This window comes from Lynx rufus, unplaced genomic scaffold, assembly GCF_022079265.1.
Source record: "Lynx rufus isolate CCGP_SWC_20201006 ecotype Redwood Valley unplaced genomic scaffold, mLynRuf1.p SCAF_14, whole genome shotgun sequence".
Taxonomy (NCBI): domain Eukaryota; kingdom Metazoa; phylum Chordata; class Mammalia; order Carnivora; family Felidae; genus Lynx; species Lynx rufus.
In genome coordinates this window covers 20687661-20710186 of record NW_025814828.1, presented here as the reverse complement: position 1 = coordinate 20710186, position 22526 = coordinate 20687661, and the positions used below count along the sequence as shown (strand labels likewise).

Genomic DNA, 22526 nt, shown 5'->3' with positions numbered 1-22526 from the left:
CATAAAAAATTCCCTGCTTTAAATAAAAAGGTAAACAGCCCCCCAAAACTACAAAGGCCTATTTTCCATTAAAGATAAAACAGCCAGTTTTCTTTATCTGTAAACATAATTACGACTCTGTAAAGGGTCCAAAGCTGAAGTCAGCAAGACCGTGGCTTTTCAGTAAACCCTCAGGTTTACTCCGGGGAGTAGGGGGGGGAAGCAAACACCGGGGTGGGGGCGGGGGGGGAGAGGGGGTGCGGAAATATTCCTTAGTTTTTACACCAACTTTGTAATGTGCATATCTTTCAACCTCTAGTGTTTTAATAGTTCCTTGACAGAAGCATAAATTATTCATGCTACCACAATGAGATTTACTTTCTGAAAATGAAATGCAAATAGTAAATGAGAAGAGTGACATTTAACAATACCAGTGAACGTTGGGATCAACAAGAGAAAAGCTGAAAAACAGACAAACAAAAAAAAAAAGAGTATGTCTCAAGTTAACAGTCTTATGTGGGAGTTACAACTGTCAAGCTTTCGTGTATCGGCCATCGCTGAGAATACAGAGGGCCCTTACTAAGGTTTACCGTTAGCAGATGGGTAAAAAAAAAAAAACAAAAAAAAAACAAAAAAAAAACGCAGTTAAGGCAAGTAAGACTTCCATAGTGATAAATTCAATCATTTACTGAACACCTATTTTGTTCTCTGAATTTTCCAGTAACCTGATAGGGCAGGATGCAAACTGTCACTCTTACATGGAAGACGCTTCCTGAAAAGAGAGTGTGGGGTTTGCATTGGAGAGGCCCAAATTTAAATCCCAACTCTACAGCCTACTCTCCTTCTAACACTGGCTGAGTTTCTTACTACAAGATTCAGGGTCTTTATCTGTAAATATGGAAAAAAAATCACCCACCTCACAGGGTTGCTACAAGAATTAAATGATAGCATGTATGTAAAAAAAAATGTTTAGCCAAGTGTCTGAAAGCTCAAAAAATACTAGCCTTTCTCCTTTCCCTTGCTCTCCACAAGTCTACAAGCTTATAGGGAACACAATTATTTGCCAAATGAAAGAATATAACTACAAGAGACAGTATTAAAGAAATTGTGGGAGAAAAGTTATACATTCAAAGTTCTCTAGGAATTCAAAGGAAAAACAAGTTGTAATGTCAATAAAAGGCTTCCCACAACTGAGATCAGCTTGGGTCTTGAAGGTGAGAAAAATTTAAACAGAGAGAGATAGGAAGTGGGTGAGGACAATCCTGGCAGTTTAAAAAAAAAAAAAAGAAAAGAAAACAAGAGGGGGGGTTTTCTTTTAATGAAGTCATTATTTCTCCGTATGGAAAAATCATGATTTCGACAGTGGCAATGAATGAGAGAGCATGTGGGGAGCAAAGGCTGGATTATAGAATGTCTCAAATGCCAGAATAAAGACTTGGGCCCTAATTTTGTATAGACTTAATTAAACCACGACAGCACCCACGAGTGCATATAAAGCATGTCTATTATATTCTAGAATGGACCATAAAAGACGATAGGGCTAAGGTCAAAAAATGGTCCAAATCCATTTGGCTTACCGGCAGTATTATGTAACCCATAAAGGGCAACCATGCTGAAAAAATACAGAGTTCCAGAAAAACAAACATGAAAGCTGAAAAATTTGAAGAAATGATACCGAGTCATCAAGTACAGAGCTGAAAGAAATAAAAGAGAAAGATGAGTGCTATTTACAAATACTCGAAAGGAAACACAGGGGAAGGTACTTGTATTCACATAACGTACAACACGGGTGGGTAGCAGGCAGTGAGGCCTAGAACAGAAAGAAGAACAGAAAGAAGATCAGCCATGGGGAAAAACTTCTGAATGTCGAGCCTGCGAGGATGAGAAGACGGCCCAGCAAGACACTGCAGCAGTACCATTAATGCAAAATATTCAAAAGACTTTCAAAGCACAGTGGCAGAAAGATCTCTCAAGATGCAGTGTTTTCGCCTGGGTGACCCGCAGACGACACGTTAGTTCTACAATTTATGACTTTTGGATTAAAGCTGGGAGAGGGGGGTGTCCTTCCAGACATGGAGAGCCCTTAATGATAGCACAGCTACAAAACTGCACAGTGATCAAGAGTTACTGAACTAAGAAAAACCTCGGCAAGTACTCCCTCAATTATTTCAGCCCTTGGGCATTTCGATGGGAAACTACTCATTGATATTATTCTTTTTCCAACATTCATTTTATAGAATATCAAGACAGAGTCAAATGTTGACTTACTATGGTAAATAGAGGGGAAAAAAGCCTGCTTTGATTTCCTTTCCTTTATTACCACCTTGGTTTTGTGTTTTAGAATGTCGATTATGTTTGAAAAGAGGGTGGAGGATGGGGGGGGGGCATGCTCATCCCTTCAATGAAGACAAAAGAAAGCTATTTCATTCTGCTGTGTGAGTGTTACCCCCTATCCACCGCCTTAAGTCTCTCACCATCATACTGAACTGCGACTTTCCACAGGGTCCTGAAAAATGTACTATATTTTACGTGTTATTCTAAAAGAATTAGAAGGCAATTATAGGGAAAGGAAAAAAATAGGGCAAAAATATTTTTGTGTTTTTAGACCAGCTAAAATTTTCAGAGTTGAAAATGACTAGAGAGGGAAACTGTTAGGTATTCAGAAGGAAAATGTGAATGTTTTCCCAAAGGCATTATTAACAATTAATAATCATTACACTGGTGCCTTGTTTACCTGACCTTGTGTAAATTCAGCAGCCTGGTAATTAGACCCATATTTTGCACATTTGTATATTTCCATGCATAGATTTGACTCATTCATTCATCCATTAAAATTTGCTTGACAGACGTAGATGAATAATCAAGCTACAATTTGTATTTACTGGATTATAGAAAATTGCCCAAACTGTTAAGTTCAAGGAAAGCGCATTCTTGTCTCTCTCTTGTGACTGATGTAAAAGCAATTACACATCAGAGGATTGCCCCAAAGCTCTCAGAAGCAGTGGCACTGCTTTTGCAATCTGGGGTCTTTAACAGTATCTTTTTTTCTGAACATAGAGACTGCTAAAGATTAACTCTAAAAGAAGAAAGAAAAGTATCCCTGCACAATAAGTTTATCATTTAACTCACTACACTATAATTTCACATTAAAAAGCAATGCGCCGATCAACTTCTACATCCAAAACAAACAATAATGCAGCTTTAGCCCATAAAGACTGTACAGGAAGGGGAAGTTTTGAAAATGAGAAACAAGCAACTTTTGGGGGGGATAGGTTTATGAAAAACACTCCACCCCCACTCCCTTTAAAAAGCAAACATGAACAACAAAACTTGACAAAATCTCTCCCCATTAGCAATCAACAACAAAGGCACTGTAAGATTTCATTATTAATGTACTTTCGTGCAGAGAAACAGAACACCCTTTAGTGCTAACTGCTCCCTAAATTCTGCTGGCCAGTACTAGCCAAACGTGTGGTCATGTGGAACTGTATTTTACACCATGGTACATTGTTTTGCTTTTGCAGTCACTAACCGAACCATCGCTAATACTCGTTTTCTGGTCCAAGGTACAGTACTTCTTTTACACAGCTGAAGACACAACAATTTTGCTGTCTTAAATCCATCTCTTCGAACTGCTTATTTTGATTGTCTATTATAGAAGAAAAGGAATGATTCTTGACTTTTATAAAAGTGTGTATAACCAAGCATTACCAGATTTTTAGAACCTCTTATGTCATAAATCAAATGTTATGAAAATAAACATAAAGAAGTATATATTTTACATAATCTTTGCTATGGACATTTAGCTCCGGAGCTGAGAAACAAATAAGGATTACTTAGAACCTGTTTTCATAAACATTATCCTATCCATTTATGCAGCTCAAAATGCAGCCTGAAGCAGATTCTCTGGATAGGCAACAATTAGACATCCTAAAAGTGCCTCACTTATAAATTCAACAAAGAGGTTCCCCAAACTTCCAAAATATGCATCCACTTCTTGTCACATTACCAAAACCTACTCTGTTTCTTCCCCACAGTCCAAGTTTTCTTCACACAAAACAAACGTCGTGAGGCACGTCGAGCAGTGACTTCTACAATGATGGACTGCAATCACCTAAAAGATCGTCAAGGAACCAGGTAAAGCACTAGCTTAGAAACTACGTTGCTCTTACAAGCCACCTGCTTGTCAACGCAGAAATGGGAACGCGTAGCTGCTGGTGTGTGTGACCTGATGGAAAAGTCGGTGTCCGCTGAGCCCATGGCATTGTAATGGGCGCCTACAGGGTCTCGTGTCAAGACCCGGTCCTGCAGTTTAATATAATAAAACTTTGAGTCTGAAGCCTAACACAAAAGCTATTTTCCTGATTCTTGGCCTCAACAGAAATAATGGGTGGGGGAACTATTTCCATATGATTTTGAAGTAGAAGGGATATTGCTCATACAAAGCTACTACCCAGTGTGTGTCTCGGGTGATTCCCTTTTCTCTGGGGCTTATTATCTGGTCGGTTCGTTGTCTTGAGCAAAGTTCCAAGAGTTGCAAATTATGCTTCACTCTACCTGTTAAAAAAAAAAGGGGGGGGCAGGGAAGAGTAAAAAAAGTATAGCTGTTCTATCAACTGTTACTGATGACGTGAAACAAAATGTCATCTAAACTCAAGCCTGTTCCCTTGCTTGAGCATATTCCTGCAGTGTGGCTTTTACTACCAACTTCAGAATGGAAGGGAGATACTGTGTTACTACTGTCCCAAAATATTTAATTCTGTATCACAAATTCAGGTCATCTTTTAAACCTGACTATGATGAGCTTTTTGAGGCCCCCTCTGGAAGTCTAGATTTCACATTCTATCATCAGCCACTTTCCTACCCATACCGATTTTCCCTAACACATGGCAAGCATCACTGAGCAAATGACGACAGGATAAACACAACAACTCTCCAACAGGAAGCAAACGCCAAGTAGGCCCCGTTACTCTTCTGCAAGAGTGCCTATGTGTCCGCTACAGATAGAAGAGCACACAAAAGCACAAATGTACCAACACACACACACGGTGCTAAGGGCTTCTCAAAATTGTATGTCTGGGTACTTAGTTCTGCTGTTGATAGGAAAAGACATGGGCACCCAGTGTTAAGACGAACCCATGCAAACAGGAGTCTGAAAACCAGCACTGCTGCTAAAAAGCCCATTTCCTGGTCATGGTCCAGGGGGCAGGAAGAGCGCTATTAGAGAAAAGGGAAGATCAACGCCACACCTTTGGTTCAAGAAGCAAGGACACTTTTTAAGGTGAAAATACATTTTCTGTGTGTGTGTGTGTGTGTGTGTGTGTGCACACGCATGTGTGGGGGGAGAGGGAGGGAGGGAAAGAGAGAGATGCAAGAGTAAGTTAAACTTCTGGAGATTAGTAAGGTGTTTGAAATGTAAATTATGAGAAACATTAAAGAGGATGTTCCAGAAAATACCATCCATTAAGTGTAGAGTCATACTTGGTAAAAAAACAAATAAATAAATAAGAAGTCACTACTACATTAAACATAAACACTGCTGATGGTCTTTCTGAAGGTTCCTAAAGTTCCTCCTTTATTCAGATACTTAAGTCCTGTGTCTGCCATGTCCCTGGCACTATGCTCTGCTTCAGGGACATGAAGCAAAACACAGCCCTACACAGCACAGCTCATGCTCACAAGGGGCTCACAGTCTGGGCAATAGGTGCTCACAGAGGGTTACAGAGCGCACGGGAGAGAGGAAGCCATTCTTCCTGGGTAGCTGCTGGCATAGACACTGTGCCACTGAAGGCGTGAGAAGCTCACACAGTGGGCCAGTGTGAGTGGTGGGGTGTGGTTCTAAGCAGAGGAGACGAAGGAGTGAAGGCCGGGCAGGAGAAAAGCACATGGGATCTTTGAGGAACACCAAATTCTCTTGTGTGGAGGGCAGAGGACCCGCAGTGGATGGTGAGGAGGGAGAAGGGGGAAAGACTAGCTTCAAGATTAACACAACACTAAGGAATTTGGATTTTCATTTGCAAGAAATGAGAACCCACTGAAGGTTTTTAAGCTGAAATGTGACATTATTAACCCTATTCTCCAAAGGTAATCTGGAAACAAGTGTAAAGAATGGACTGATAAGGCCACAGACCAAGACAGGAAGATCAAGGAGAAAGCTCAGGATAAGATAATGGAGAACTAAATTCAAGTAGTGAGAATGGAGGAACAGGCAATGTAACAGTATGAGGAACACACAATACCGTGATAGCCAACGCAGACAACCTGGGGGCTTCTATTATCCTGAGCTGGGACATACTAGAGGACATCACTCTGTGTACCTCACAAGATTACTGTGAGGAACAAATCAACAAAGGCTGTGAAAATGCTCTGAAAATGGCAATGCACAGGGTAAGGTAAAATGTATATTAATGTAACGAAATACTATTTTAAAACCATTTGTCTCTTTCTTTAAAGCACATTAAATGGGCACCTGGGTGGCTCAGTCGGTTAAGCATCTGACTACTGGTTTGGGCTCAGGTCATGATCACATGGTTCGTGAGATCGAGCCCTATATTGGGCTCTGTGCTGACAGTGCAGAGCCTGCTTGGCATCCTCTCTTCCTCTCTCTGCACTTATCCCACTCATGCTCTCTCTCTCTTTCTCAAAATAATTTAGAATACATTAAATATTTTTGGTAGGTGAGATGAGAAAAAAAATGGTGTTTAGGGAGGATGGTTCTGACAGTCCTACAAGACAGGGAAGTCAGTTAGCAACATTTTCAAAGTTCACACAGGAACCCTCTAAAAGCTCAAAATATTTCAAAACATAGAGAGTATTCTCTTCTCATTCAAGCTGCTGCTACACGGTGAGTTAGTTGCAGAATCCCACTACTGTTATCTGATTCTTCCAAGGACCACTAGCAAATGCAAGCTAGGGAACGTCCCATTTATTTACTGTAAGTGAATTTTTTAAATAAAAATTATATACATTTAAGGCATACAACATGATGATTTGATATACACGGTGAAATGATGACTACAGTCAAGCTAATTAACATGTCTTCTCATAGAGTTATCCCTTACTGTGTTTGATGAGAGCACCTGAAATCTACTCAGCAAATTCCCACTCTTTGATACAGTCTCACTAACTACAGCCACATGCCACACACCACATCTCTAGGCTTCACCCTACGCAACCACAACTAGGTACCCTTTAACCAACACCTCCCCTGCCCCATTTTGACTTTTGGGCCCTGCTAGTGGAGTTCTAGGCCTGAGAACACCTCATACAGATGGGAAGCTGAAGCTACTCAAATAGAGACTATGGTGAGTCACAGTCACGACTGAGAGGGTGGTGACAGGACTGCATATCATAGAACCACTTCAGATTGTCGTCAAGAAGCTAATTCCTCAGCATACACAGGAGTGGATGAAGTCATGAAATCATTATACAGAGGGTCTCCTAGAAGAGATACAGGGAAGATGACATTTCTACACATAAATACTCCTAAGCCTAGGCTTATACAATCCTAGCCACAACAGAGAAGAGACAAGGTTGAGCAATGCTAAGTACCTGCCATTTGTCAAATGTCAGTGATATGCCATGAAAAATGTGGAAATATTAAAGACGCTATGGTTTTTTTTCTTTAATAGCATTATTTGCAGTCACATAAGAACTCATTTTGTTTTAGAAATTTAATTCCTTTCTCATCTATAAGAATGTGTTGAACTTGATACAGGTGTGAAAGCATATACCTTTTCATAACTTCATATATAGAGAGAAATCTTACATGTAATAATAATCAGATATTTCATATACAGAAACAACATTTAAAATACTTAGTGGTTATTATTGTATTACATTAGAATTTACCAACATTTGTTTTTTTGAAAGTTTAGTAATCACACAAGGGAACTTCTAAAAACACCAAAGTCCTTGCCCACGCTCAGAAATTCAAATCTAATGTTCCAAGGTGTACTAAGCCATCAGGTACTTGTTTTAAAATGTACTCGGGTGATTCTAATGAACAATCAAGACTAAGATCCACTGTCTCTGCTTAATACAGAGACAAGTATATAATAAAAAAGAAATGGGGATGCCTGGCTGGCTCAATCAGAGGAGCATGCAACTCTTCATCTCAGAGTTGTAAATTCAAGCCCCCACAATGGATGTGAAGATTACTTAAAAATAAAACTTCAGAAAAAAAAAATGCCATGATGAAAAATTCCAAACACAGCATTTTCAGAATGTCCTATTTTTCTTAAAATGTTCCCTTGGTTTTCATAAAAATATTTAGGGTTTTTAAATGGCTGGGGCAACATCAAGATTTCTAAGATGCAAGTACTTGATTCTCAAATAGGACTGGAGTCTGTTCCATTTCGTTTACTAATAAGGACTATATTAAAATTCATTGCTTCATTTTTCTTTTCTCCTTTAAGCAGCTTCATTGTTCTTTTTTAAAAAATATTTATTTATTTATTTATTTAGAGGGAGAGCACACAAGCGAGTGGGGGAGGGGCAGAGAGAGAGAGGGAGCGAAAGAGAATTCCAAGCAGGCTCTGAACTGTCAGCACAGAGCTCATCTCAGGGTTTGAACTCACAAACCCATGAGATCATGACCTGACCTAAAACCAAGAGCCAGATGCTTGCTTAACCGACGGAGTCTCCCAGGCGCCCCAGCAGCTTCATTGTTCTAATGAAAACAATACACGCTTATTGTGAAATCTTCAAAAAGAGAAAATATAAAAAACATAAAAATCAGCTGAACTTTCCGCCATTCAGACATGACTTTTGACATATGGGAAACATCCTTCTAGAAATCTAAGCATGTGCATGCACACACATACACACATATTTTACATGACACTCTTTTTTTGTTTTTATTTATTAAAAAAAATTTTTTTTTTATTTTACATTTTTTATTTTTGACAGACAGAAACAGAGCACACGTGGGGGAGGGACAGAGAGAGAAGGAGACACAGAATCCGAAGCAGGCTCCAGGCTCCAAGCTGTCAGCACAGAGCCCGACGTGGGGCTGGAACCCACAAACCGTGAGATCATGACCTGAGCCAAAGTCGGACGCTTAACCCACTGAGCCACCCAGGCACCCCTTTCTTCATTAAAAAAAAAATTTTTTTTTTAAGGTTTATTTATATTTGTGAGAGAGAGACACACACAATGTGAGCAGGGGAGGAGCAGAGAGAGAAGCAGACACAGAATTCAAACCAGGCTCCAGGCTCTGAGCCATCAGCACAGAGCCTGACGCGGGGCTCGACTTCATGAAATGTGAGATCATGACCTGTCGCTTAAGTCAGATGCTTAACTGATTGAGCCACCCAGACGCCCCTACGTGACTCTTTAAGCTGGTGTTTTTAAAAACTCAACAGTAGGGGGGCGCCTGGGTGGCGCAGTCGGTTAAGCGTCCGACTTCAGCCAGGTCACGATCTCGCGGTCCGTGAGTTCGAGCCCCGCGTCGGGCTCTGGGCTGATGGCTCAGAGCCTGGAGCCTGTTTCCGATTCTGTGTTTCCCTCTCTCTGCCCCTCCCCCGTTCATGCTCTGTCTCTCTCTGTCCCAAAAATAAATAAAAAAACGTTGAAAAAAAAAAAAAAACAACTCAACAGTAGGGGCGCCTGGGTGGCTCAGTTGCTTGAGCACCTGACTTCGGCTCAGGTCATGAAATCCCAGTTCATGAGTTTGAGCCACGCGTCGGGCTCTGGTGCTGACAGCTCAGGGCCTGGAGCCTGCTTCAGATTCTGTGTCTCCCTCTCTCTCCGCTCCTCCCCTGCTCACACTCTTTCTCACTCTCAAAAATAAATAAACATTTAAAAATATATATAAAAATAAAATACAACACTGGTGCTCTAATTTTTATTAGTATTGGTTTTCAGAATCCAGGCTTTGAGAATTTTTCTCTAGTGTCTCTGAAAGGCAGCTAAATTAACTCCCTCATGAACAGTTACAGGGTTATTCCTTTCAACAGAACGCTAAGCGAGATGGCATGATGCGGATATTTGTATCTTTAACTATCCATTTCCACATGTTAACTGCAACATATGCTTTCTAGGAAAACCAAACATGAGACATCCGTTGTTTGAGGCGCTCTCCTCCCTCTCTCGTTTACATGTGCAGCAGAAAACACGTAGTTCTGTTTTGCTCCTTGAAGTCCAGAAGGTCAACGGTGTGAAAATCTCACTTTTGAAAGGTTAAGTGAAATCTGTTCTGGTTCAATTTCTTACTCTACTACAAGACAGGAGCTCTAGACGACTGGAGTTAGACCTCAAGTGGAGTTTTTCCTAAATATACAAGGTTAGAGAAATCAAACTGAAGAAAGGAATTCTGTTTCGGCACAAGCAGTTTGCTGCTTTTACCTGCTTGTTTTCAGATATGTGACAACTCCTATGGCATTTCCTCAGCATTTCAAAAAACCTCCAATTTTCCCTTCAGAGGAGGCGAACCATATCACAAGTTGCTGAAACCCCAGGCTTCCCTTCAGCTGCCGGGCTAGCCCTTTGCTGGGGGGCTATAATCAGCTTTTTGGACTCTCACCCCAGTCAGCCTCTCAGCCTGGCCTACCTGCCAATGCTAATGCCTGGGGCCTGTGCGGCCTCCTCCCGGAAGGGTGACTACAGTGAAGATGGTGAGCAACCGGGTTATTCGTGAACAGATGTCTTACCATATATACTGGGCAGAATGCTGGACGGTCCCCAGTACGGTCACGGGCCTGATGGTATCGTGACTTTACAGAATCACTTGATAGCACCAATGTCTCCGAATATATCATGAACCCATTTCGTAGCATCTTTCTGAGCACGTATCAGGGTGAACACAATACCGAGTGCTGGGCCCCGAAGTCGGGGTCTAGTGTCCTTTCCTTGCTTTTAAACACTTCCTCAAGCTGCCTTTATTAGTGTCCGTTCCTAAGGCTCACTTTAGGATCCTATGTAACAACACTGAAAAACGAATTACCACAGTGGCCAACTGCAGGGAGAACCAAGAAGAAGCGTGGTGTAGAATCATTCTGAACTGGATGGTTGAGGCAAGGCAGCAAGAGGACAAAAGCTTCTAATGGACACCTCTGAACAGGCGGTGAGGCCCCAGCCCAGGTCTGAATCTCTGGGGGTTCTGACCATATGCAGGAACACAAGTGAGCCATGTTCACCCACCATATCTCAGCAAGGAATAACAAGCGCTAATAATGCGCACTCCAGGGGTGTCTGGGGGCTCAGTCAGTTAAGCATCCGACTCTTGGTTTCGGCTCAGGTCATGATCTCGTAGTTTTGTGGGTTCAAGCCCTGCGTCAGGTTCTGCACTGGCACCACAGGAACCTACTTGGGATGCTCTGTCTCCACCTGTCTCTGCCCCTCCCTACTAGCGTCGTCTCTCTCCCTCTCTCAAAATTAATAAATGAATTTAAAAAATAAATTAAAAAATAATGTGCACTCCAGGCACTCTCTAAGCACTTTAAATGCATCCTCCCAGACAGTCCTCTGTATGAACTTACACAGCAGGTACCATGACCATCGCTTCACAGGAGAATGAAACTGTGCCTTGCAGAAGCTCAGCAACTAGCCCAAGTCACACAACAGGCAAGCGACTAGACAGGAACCCTGACCTAGGTGTTTGAGTACAAACCGCACAGTCTATTGTGAGGCTAGCAGCAGATGGTCTCAAGACTGACAGAATGACGCGCTAAACTTGCGGAACACAACGAAAGGACAGGCAAGGGCCATGGCTGTACCTGCCCCCACCTGGGCCAAAACAAAAAAAAACAAAAAAAAACAAAACCTCAGGAGGAAGACTATGCAAACGTAGGGAAAGGCATGGGCAAGGCAGGAGCTGTGGTCCGAGCTCAAATCATGCAGGCAGCTTCAGGGTCAGTCCGTGATACACAACACTGTTCCCTGCAGTCAGAGCACCTCAGAATTTGGTGTGGGTCTCCTGTGAGTTCCTCAAGATCATGCTCTGGTTCTGAGCCTTCCCGGACAGGATCCACGCCACAAGATTAAGATGAAATGAAACCAAAGATAAAGAGGTGCTGTGCTAACTAAAGAGTACATGTAAATGGTTCTTCTATGAGGGACAAGTCGGGTGGCATATAAGGCTCTATCTGATCCAATTTGCTTTTGAGAAATCTTTTATAATAGCTGATATTCATACCCTGGTAAGCTGCTTTTGGCATGTCTCAGGGGATTATATTAGACCAATTATTCGCTTAGATTTGTACAACAATAAATTTGCTTGCAGTGACATTCTACTCCATCACCAAATTCCATTTCTTAGTTTTTCTGTGAGAACCCACCATGGCATAGTAGCGACATGTTATACGTGACTCAAAAATCACCTTGCTTGATATTCATACCTAAGAAAAATAAGCCACCCACTAATAAAAACACACTAACACTCCACCAATGGGCCTGGGGCTTCGAATACCACATTTAAAAAATGTGATTGGTGTCCGTGGTGTAAATGTATGCTTGGCTTGTCAAATGGTGGGGAGCAAGAAGAAACATTAATTCTCATTATGTTCTTTTTTGTTTTGTTTTAATGAGATTTAGGATGCGTCTTATGGATTCCTCCAGAAACGATCCTTCTCCCAGCACTGCTGGGCAGCACGGACTCGGCTGCGTGCAAAGCTGAATGAACGGGGTGGAGATGTACTGCTTCCTTGCGTGCCTTCTGCACCACTTATAATTATGCTGTTAAGAGTCTTTACAAAAAAGAAACCCAATTTATCCTTTTTAAACGTTCTAAATATAAATGCAGAGGCCAGGAAATAAACAGGAATTCCAGTAGTGCTGAGAGTTTAAACTATTTGAACTCACATACCTGTGACACTACTGCATATTGCAAGCGCTAACCTAAAAACTAACAGCCCGCATCACCACAGGTAGGAAATGAGAAATTTTGAGGGTTATTGAACACCAAATATTTGCAGCGGAACAGGAGAGAGTTACTGAACATCACCGCATGGCTCTACAACCCTTGGATCCACCTGCACAACAGAGCTCTGTCATGACACGCTGCCACATTTGCAAGAGAAATGAGAGTAGCCATGTTGGTGATTTACACGGGTGAGGGGGGCGGGGCACGGCAGGGCGGGAGGCTGCTTGCTCTCTCATTTCTCAGATTTATTAATTCCTCAAGTTCTGCGTATTCCTCAAGAAATGCTTTCGTCAAGCACAGTGGGACACCATGGACTCTGTCGTCTGTGACTCTGAATGAGTACATATTGTGCTGGAAAAAATAGTTTAACCAATATTTCACCAAGTTCTCCTTGCACTTTTAATAAAAGGTACTTCCGACTCAATGTCTCCCTTAACGTTATTTGTGGTGGTTGTTATTAATTTGGTCTTCAAGAAATGCATTATCCATTCCAAAACTAAAAGGCTTTTATTTCTTTGTAAAGATGGAAAAAAAAAAAACCCAGTTTACCATGGGTTCTTCACATACTACAAAACATCCCACTCCACTTCCCGGACATGTGCCATCTCTCAGAGGCACCGACAGCCACCACACCGACGCTCAGCATCGGTGGTCGAGCGCACTCCCTTCTCTACTAGGTGCTTCCACATGTGAGGTTAACAAAGTCTCTGCATCATGAGGCAACTGACACTGGACGTTATAGTTGGAATTCCTCAAAAAGGTAGGTCCAAAAGACACTTTTTAAACGTGACTTATGCCACAATTAATATACTAAGGAGTAAAAGGGAAAAAATCAGGGAAAAAGTGGGAGCGCGAGAGGAAGCAGAGGTCAGCGTAAGACTGCTATCGGGACAAGGAGTACTTTCCTGCACGATGTGATTTTGCACCATGATGAAGATATTTCTGGTCTGATGCCTCTTTGCCGGATACTTTGGGGAGAAAAGAAAGTAAAGCTATGAGGTTGCAGATCAGCATATAATGAAATCAGGAGTAATCGGTGACATAGAAAATGGAAGACAGAGTAAACAACTTTGTCAATGTTCTCATGATTTTATTTGATGTGGCATTTTGTGTTAACCTGAGAATCTTGTATACTACCAATAAACCTTCTTCTAGTATGACAGCACTGTAAGAAAAGAATCTAAAGGAAACACATGAAAGTGTAACCTTTTATTGGTTCCTTTGGTTACTAACCACTAAAATATACATACTACTGAGAGCAAGGGGCTGTGGCAGAGATCACAGGTGAACCACACAAGAAAGCACAGCCCGTCCTCAGAAAGCTTCCTTTAGGAAGATTCTAAAACTGTAAGACCAAAAGCAAATTTCTAAGGAATCCAACCACCAATTTCTGATCCAAGCAACTGACAGTCATCATATGCATGGCAGTGACTAGTTGTTCCAAGTTATGTTTTCTAGATGGAGGGCCGGCAACACCTTTACATTAAAAAACCACGGTCAAGTGCTGTAAGTAATGCTCCTTTACAAGCGGCTAGAAAGGCTACAAGGCTGGTGAGGGATCCGTGTTGTCCCACCGGAACTCTAAAACCTGCATAAGCAAGTCATCAGGGAGAATTTAGGAATGGATTTCAGTTGACAATGCACCTTTAGAAACAAATGGCTCTTTTAAGTATTAAAATAAGGGTTCAATGAATATTATAACTAACAGTACTTGAGAGGAAAGTAAATGACCCACTATACCCTTCCCAGGTAGCAAGAGGGGTCAGATTTCCCATTTATCAGGAAGTCTTCAGGGTAGACCGCAACTCAATCTCAGACTCTCTTCGGTGGCTACTTCGTGGACAGCCGAGGAGAACACTTCAAACATGAACCAGCTAAACAAACTTCCCGGCAGCACTTGACAGAGCTACACCTATTCTTCCCATTTCCAAAGCAGTGGAGAATTAATTACCAGTTCTATGGATCTATTGTAAGTATAATAGACTAAAGAGCTATCACAGACACATTTATTGTAAAAGCACAATCCCAAGAGTGTCTAGTGGAGGGCCAAAACGATTAACACAAATGCTTTGTCAGATCAAAGATAAAACCTGCACCGCCCAACTGAGGAATGAATTCGAACAGTGGGTTATCTTTCAAATTAACCAGGGCAGTTAGTGAGGAAAATTTCATGAAAGTGTAATTCTTAGCCTTTGTGAATCCACACAGCAGGCATTCTGCCAGCTGACAAGATGATGAAATTTTCATGCTTAAAAAAAGCCCTCTTCATTTCCCAATTTAGATTAGCTAGTGTTTCTCTCCCTTTATGTGCGTGTGCGTGTGCGCGCGCGCGCGCACGCGCGCATGTATGTATTTGCTCTTCTGGAGCAGAATTTAAGGGGAGAGGAAACACATATCAATTTTTCACTGTAAAATTGAGTCTTTCAAAAACATCCTTAAAAGCTCAGAGATATCGTCTTTAAATGGGCTTTTTGTGATTTTCAAAAAAATACCAGTTCAATTTTAACTTTGTATAGAGGAACCAACAAGGACCAGGGCACAAAATAAACTGTGAATTAGAGCTTTCTGTGATACCTCCAAGTCTTTCAATGTTTCCATCAGGTCCTGGGATAAAGCACTAGAGTTTTCCTCCTAGGCAATTAATGTATTTAATATTCTTACTTGACGCTTTTTGGATTTCTAATGTACACTGAAATGTAAATGTCCTAGGAAATAAGAGTTCGAGGGATACAATCACTGCTATGTGGTGAAGAGAAATTCTCCACGGAAGTAAACGATACTAAGACATTAAATGATATAGATTCTCAGATATGCAGAATTTTGAATGTCTGTTACACATTTATTCGGTCAGCACCATTTATTCATGACAGAAACTAACAGGGTATGTGATGTATTTTTTTGAAAAGCGATTTAGAAGCATATATTGTTACCCTGACTTCTGTCCCTTTGTTTCTGACAACCTGATTTCTTGATAACCTAGAACTATGTTCCTGGGCAGGTAGCATTTGGTCAAGTACCACACTCTTCCACTGTCTTCCTAAAGCTCCTCACCTATGGAGATGGCTTCCTTTCTTAATGTAGGTTGTACTCCCCCTGCAGTGATTCTAAGACAAAAATGAAAAACAATATGGACTCTTGTTCTCAGTCCATGGACAACTTTTATGCGCAGTGGTAGTATTTAGCTTGTGAAACAGGAAGAAACCTTTTTGGTCATTAGCTTCAGAAAACAGTCACTTTATCTCAGTACTTATTACCAATATCCTTGTCTCCAGTACAGTTATTAATCTCCAGCTGGATGGCCATCGCTACCATATATCACACTGAACTGTCATCAGTAGCACGTGAGGCAGAATAACAAAAGAAACTCAACACCACGTCCCTACATCAGCACAAGTTCCTTTAAGTGTGGGGACAGGAAAAAGAGAACAGTCTACAGTGAAGTAGAATCTAGAGGTGTTTGAGCATTCTGTATAAAAGCTCTAATCATGAGACTATTTAAGACATTAGTTCAGCATGGGGCCATAAAAAGAACGAATAAATGGATTTCTTTCTCTCCCATGCAATTACATATGACTAAGATCAGCAAGTAGAGAAATACGTTCCTAATTTTGAGGACAGTCGTATCAATCTTCAACTTCGGGAGTGATTATTTGGGTATTTTAATTAGACATCCCTTAGAAAAATCAATCAAGTGGGCACTTAACTAGAGGGAAACTGTTATTTGTTGTTGAGATGGCTGGTAGACAAGACAATTAAAGCAAATACTACAGAAGCTACAAAAACTACAGAAACGTTGGGTTAAAAGTCTGGATGCCTATATAAGTTATTTAGCTTGGAAAATATTCATATACCCACCACGACCACCACCACCACCAGCCATACAATTCAGTTAGAAATCGATCTTTCTGTGAGAGCAGGTTGCTAACTATATAGAAGATTCCTTTTCTGTATATTCTCAACTTAGTCAAAACAGATTGTCCTTTCTTAGGGGAGGCAAGAGATGAGTTTCTTCTAGTATTAACATTTCCATGGTAAAGATTTAGATAGACTAAACACGGACAGAAAGCTCAGAATTCTTCCCTAGAGTCAAGAATCATGCTCTGCTCAACGAGGTCTGTAAATGAGGAGATGAATAGTTTTGATTTTGGCTCTTCATGCTAAATAAAGGCCTAACATTACATGTGCTGAACATTTCATCTACTGAGGAATGTGAACCCACAGATAACCTTTATTCCCATCCAACTGTTCATTAAGTGTGGCACAGGATTATTCACTAAAATGTTTCAGATTTCCCAAAATGTAGTCATAATTATTATTTTAAAAATACCTTCACACAAACCTACTTGGGTATTTTTGACAAATACAAATTATTCTACTCCAAAATTACAACACTTACACTCTATGTTTCTACTCTTCATCCTAATGACCTAATAATCAATTTTCATTTCATGAGTTCAATTTTAAAGAAGAAAATGCTGTATTATATGTTAACAAACACAAGTAGAAAGTAAAGGATGATACTGATGAAGTCATGGGTCTTACCTAATAGAATCTGAGCATTTTTTGGAAATGCCTTGCCAATGTAGCTTCTTTAAATAAAGTTACACTGAGCTTTCACGTAACAGAAATTTTTAGGTGACCAAAAAACCTCATTCCTATGAAATGTTAAAAACAAAAATTAAAAAAAAAAAGCCTTTCTAATGCAGATAGCTCACTCCTCTAGTATTCTTACGATATGTTTATAAAAATTAGCCATTCTCTTTAAAATGTCAGATTGCATTTAAAGTTAAAATATGTTTATTTTGATTTCCTTGGACAACACAGCTATGAAATGGTGTAGATTACCACATAAACACGAAGTCTTAGCTAGGAGACAGTTATTAAAATAACCAAACATGATGTTATGATTCTACTTGCCAAAGACAGGCAATACTGATTTTTTTGTCTTCTGGCCAAAGATCTGAGTGGCCATTTAATTTAGTCTTACTTAGGTAACAATAAACTAAAACACTTCCTGATTATATTCTCATTTTTCCTGAAAGCAAACATTAATTATTTAAAATACTGCTCATGGGGCGCCTGGGTGGCGCAGTCGGTTAAGCGTCCGACTTCAGCCAGGTCACGATCTCGCGGTCCGGGAGTTCGAGCCCCGTGTCAGGCTCTGGGCTGATGGCTCAGAGCCTGGAACCTGTTTCTGATTCTGTGTCTCCCTCTCTCTCTGCCCCTCCCCCGTTCATGCTCTGTCTCTCTCTGTCCCAAAAATAAATAAACGTTGAAAAAAAATTTTTTTTTAAATACTGCTCATTAGTGACAGAAATGTAATGTTCCACAGAAAATCAAGTACTTTTTCTGCAAAGTCATCTCAAAATTTTAGTTTCATAAAAAAACCAGTAATACAAAATCACACTGTTTTATTTTAAAAGAAGTACCAAACCTAAGTAAGTTGCATATGTAAGAAACTCATTGTGGATACTTACTTCATAGTATTTTTTAATGCAACGTCTAATGTCCATGATCAATTTGTTGCTCAGCTGTACCATAAAGGTCAAAGGTGAAGCCTTACAATCGATGTTACTGCAACGATACAAGCTGGGTTCTATATCAGTTCCCTACAGAAGTCAGAACAAATACACAAAAGGTTACTGTAAGGCCAGAGAAGGGTTTTTTGTGCTTAAAAGCTAACACGTGTCCTGGTGTACAATATCCATAATTCATTTTATTGGTGAGCTTTTAATCCTATGTTCTCAACTACTGTCCTCTCAAAGATCCCGAGTCACAAGAACCTCCTGCTTTTTTGCCACCATGATAACGGAATGCACACAGTTGAAGGGAAAACCCTGAAATCTCTTTTTTGTACGTTCAATAAATGATAGACTTTACGGATAAAATAATTTTCCCTCTGAAAATGCCAGTGAGGTCACACTATTGGAAATAAACGTTCTTCTTAGAGATACTGATCAGTTTTAAATGTGTGCTTATTCATCCCAAACCTGAAGGCAAGTGCACTAAATGACATTAGTTTGCTTTCACATTGGCAACTTAATTTTAAGATGAAAGCCTAAAAATTAAGGACTGCAGTGGAAAGCAATCACTTATTGTCAGCTTAGAACACCTAAAATTTCTGTAATCCTCCCTCTCTACCACCCCCTCAAATGACAAATATTTGGGGGAACGGAAGGCAAGAAGAAGAAATGTGAAAGAATTAACTATTAGCAGTTACAGAAAACGTCTTGTTTTGTTTTGTTTTAAACAAAAACAAAGCAAATATAATATATAGGAAAACTGTTGGGGTTTCTGGAGCATGTGTTTTCCTTCTTGATACTTAAACATCTTGGTTTCCTGCTCCAATCTGGTACATAACCCTACCCGCCACGCTAAGCAATTCCAGGTGGAAGAGATTTTAGAGCTTGACATCGGCTCTTCCACAGCTAGCCCATCTGCAAGTCGTCAAGCCTCCATGCAATTAACTATCTTATTTACAGCTGTAATGAAGCAAAACTCAAGGATTTAGCAAGTATTGCTGATCTGTGTCTGCCTCTTCCTTGCACTTGCTTCCAAAGACTGCTTTGTTTTGATTCAAAAAAATGCAAAACATCTGCTGTTTGTCCAAATTAACTTAAAATAATTACTTTTAATTTAGATAAAGGATGTATTTTCTTTCAGTTTCAAGGTTTTACACAGTTCTGCTGCCTACTCATTTGCCATGGCTAGTACATGTATAACACTGCAGTTGAATCAAGTAAATTGGCTAAGTTTCAAGTTCTGATCCAAGGTCAATGATACATTTTTTGGCAGTACTTCTGGAGAGGAATATCTCCCTGTGACTTTTTCAATGCCTGACATGCAAAGACAGCAGAAAAGATAATCAGAGTACCTTTGTCAAAAAGGAGGCAAGTGGGATGTGTAAAGATAAACAAAAATTTTCCAAAAACACTTAGTTCCCATTAACTTGATTTAAGATAAAGGCAAATATTGCTCTAAGTCTTAATAAATTGGGGCTGGGGATGGGGAATTACAGGTTACTGATTAAGGAATTACAATAAAAAATACTTTAAGATACTTTAGAATTTTTAAGAGATTCCATTTAAAAACCAAGGCCAAACAAGTACTCTAGCGAAGCCAAAAACAATATTTAAGCACATTCTACTAAGAGTTCTCAAGCAGAAATGAGGTTGTGAAGGCAGAATTCAGATGATGGTAAAATTCTTTAAGCACATGAAAGCAACATTCCCCCTCCCGCCCCGCCTTTCGTATATTTATATATAGTGGGGAGAAAAGCCCTCTATGCTAGTTGGTTAACAAAATGAAAAAAAGAAACAGAAAGAAACAACTAACCGAACCATCGAAGACACTATCGTAAATATTCTCTGTCCCACACGTGGGGCACGGACATTTGAATCTTTCACAGTCCCTGTATTTCTCCTCATCTGTGAGCTGTGCTGGGCCACCAAGTAGGGCATCATTCTCCTCATCTTTATGGTAATGATGAACTCTAAACTGGGTGGAGTCGAGTCCTATTAAGGTTAAAAGAAAAAAAAGGAACAAACTTAGAAAGGAACAATTATTTCAATTCCTGTACACAAAAAAGACCCCAAAGAAGAAAACTCACAAAGGAATGATTTTAAGTTCCTGCACACACATACGCAACCATGTGAACTCAAGACAAAGGCTCACATCACATGGACAACTGACTTCTCTCTTTACAAAAGATTACTTCATTAAATAAAACAAGTAAACTGCACTAACACAATGCAGATATGCCCCCAGACGTTTGGGTTCAGAAGCAACTACTTCTATAGGATGGTTTTACTATCTTCTTAAAAGTTCCAGTGAGAATCTCAAATAAATGTGCACTGTTATTAAGAAAATCTCTTAAAATCAAAGTATCACCATTAAGACTGAAATAGAGAATAAAAATCCCATTAAGGAAAACAAGTTCTATGCTATTACAACTCCTTCAAGTGCAGACACAAGTGCTAACCCTGATTTCAATGCAGTGGTCGATTCCATCTTGGCTCAGTAGTTAACAGCATGTAGGGTGCAATCTAATTCAGTGGTTAAAATTCAGTAGCAGCATCTGAGACAAAACGCGACACGGGTTTTTGGTGTTCTGAATTCAGAAATTTAAAATATGTGCAAAAACAATGGATCTACACATTCTATAGGCCAACACGTTCCCAACAATCTTGAAACAAAATATACCTTCCGTGTTTCAATCAAAATGATACAAGAACTCAATTGATGTATAGTTTATGCTACCCAGTTTCCACAAACTATTTAAAGAAAAGAAACATTTTTAGGCCAATTTAATTTCCCTTTGGTCAAAGCATATCTGTCAAAATCTACTATTTGGATTTACACTTAAAGATAATTAATACACACTGCATCCTAAAATATTTTCTTGAAATCACCCTTCAGCAATCCCTAAGAATTCTAGGTTTTTTAGAAATTCAAGGAAAGCTATCATCTTTATTTTAGCACAAAGGTAAATAAGAAATATAAAAGTCACTGAGCAAAAAGTTGAAATACTGAAAAATACCTGAAAACTGTTTTAACTCTATCAACAGCTGCTGCATAGGTAGATAATCAAACAGATGTATTCAGAACTCAATGACAAGATCTTAAATCCTACTTGGTCAGTTTTCAAGTGCCATCTACACTTGAGGCTGACTGACACAGTGGAGAGGCGCTGAACAAAGAACAGTAAGACGGCGACTTTGAGTCTCGATTTTCTCACCTATGAAATGGAGGAAGTGTCACTGACCAGGCACTTTTGAAGTTTAAATCAGACATTGGAGGACAAACCCCTTTCAGTGGTGCCTATCATGTGATAATCACTCAATAAATATCGTATGAATGAAAAATTAAAATAGTGGATGAACATCATTTAATCTAGACAATATTCACTCAAGATTATGTATTTGGAAAAATATACGGAACACATGTTCATGCTGCATAGCAAGTTAACAGCTGTTCTGTGTAGGAATTCATCAAAATGAGCATTTCCTAACCTGATTGTACAATAAAAACAAGAGTACACATTAAAAACAACTTGAGGGGCACGTGGGTGTCTCAGTCAGTTAAGTGTCCGACTTTGGCTCAGGTCATGACCTCACGGTTCGTGAGTTTGAGCCCCGCATCGGGCTCTGTGCTGACAGTTCAGAGCCTGGAGCCTGCTTTCGGATTCCGTGTCTCCCTCTCTCTACCCCTTCCCCACTCACATTCTGTCTCTCTCTCTCTCTCTCAAAAATAAATAAACATTAAAAAATTTAAAGAACACTTGGAAAAGTATTCTTGGTTAGTGACATAAATTACTGTAACCTAGGTCACTTGGCCCCAAGACTCACCATACATTTTTTATTTTACAAATTAACCCCTAAGAAAAACAGCAAATTAGTGAAGAGTGAGGGAAGATATACCTTGCCATTTAAAGACAAGGAGGAGCGAGAAAATGAAAGACAATGCCTGGGAATGAGGCCATTTCTTCTCTGAACTGAATGGTAACTGTTGTAAATTCCTTACACTCTATTTGTGAATCCAAATGTATTCACATAAACTCTTGCTTCATCAACAAATATGAGAAAGGAACTTCACCTTTTCTCTCATGGTATCATCATGTATCAATTTCTCAGACCAATACCATTCAAAAAGAAAGGAAAAGGACAAACAATAAAGACAGGTTTTC

At 40.0% G+C, this 22526-nt stretch overlaps 1 protein-coding gene across 2 annotated transcripts in view; it reads right to left on the bottom strand.

Moving 5' to 3' along the window:
* The window catches only part of POLA1 (DNA polymerase alpha 1, catalytic subunit), a 297087-nt gene that overhangs the window by 128107 nt on the left and 146454 nt on the right, over window positions 1–22526 (bottom strand). For both annotated transcript variants that reach the window (XM_047076032.1, XM_047076033.1), the window contains 2 exons: window positions 20177–20355; window positions 18319–18450 (listed from right to left, as the gene is read on the bottom strand). In XM_047076032.1, the coding sequence (XP_046931988.1) occupies window positions 18319–18450; window positions 20177–20355 (311 nt within the window). The remainder of the gene's footprint in view (window positions 1–18318; window positions 18451–20176; window positions 20356–22526) is intronic.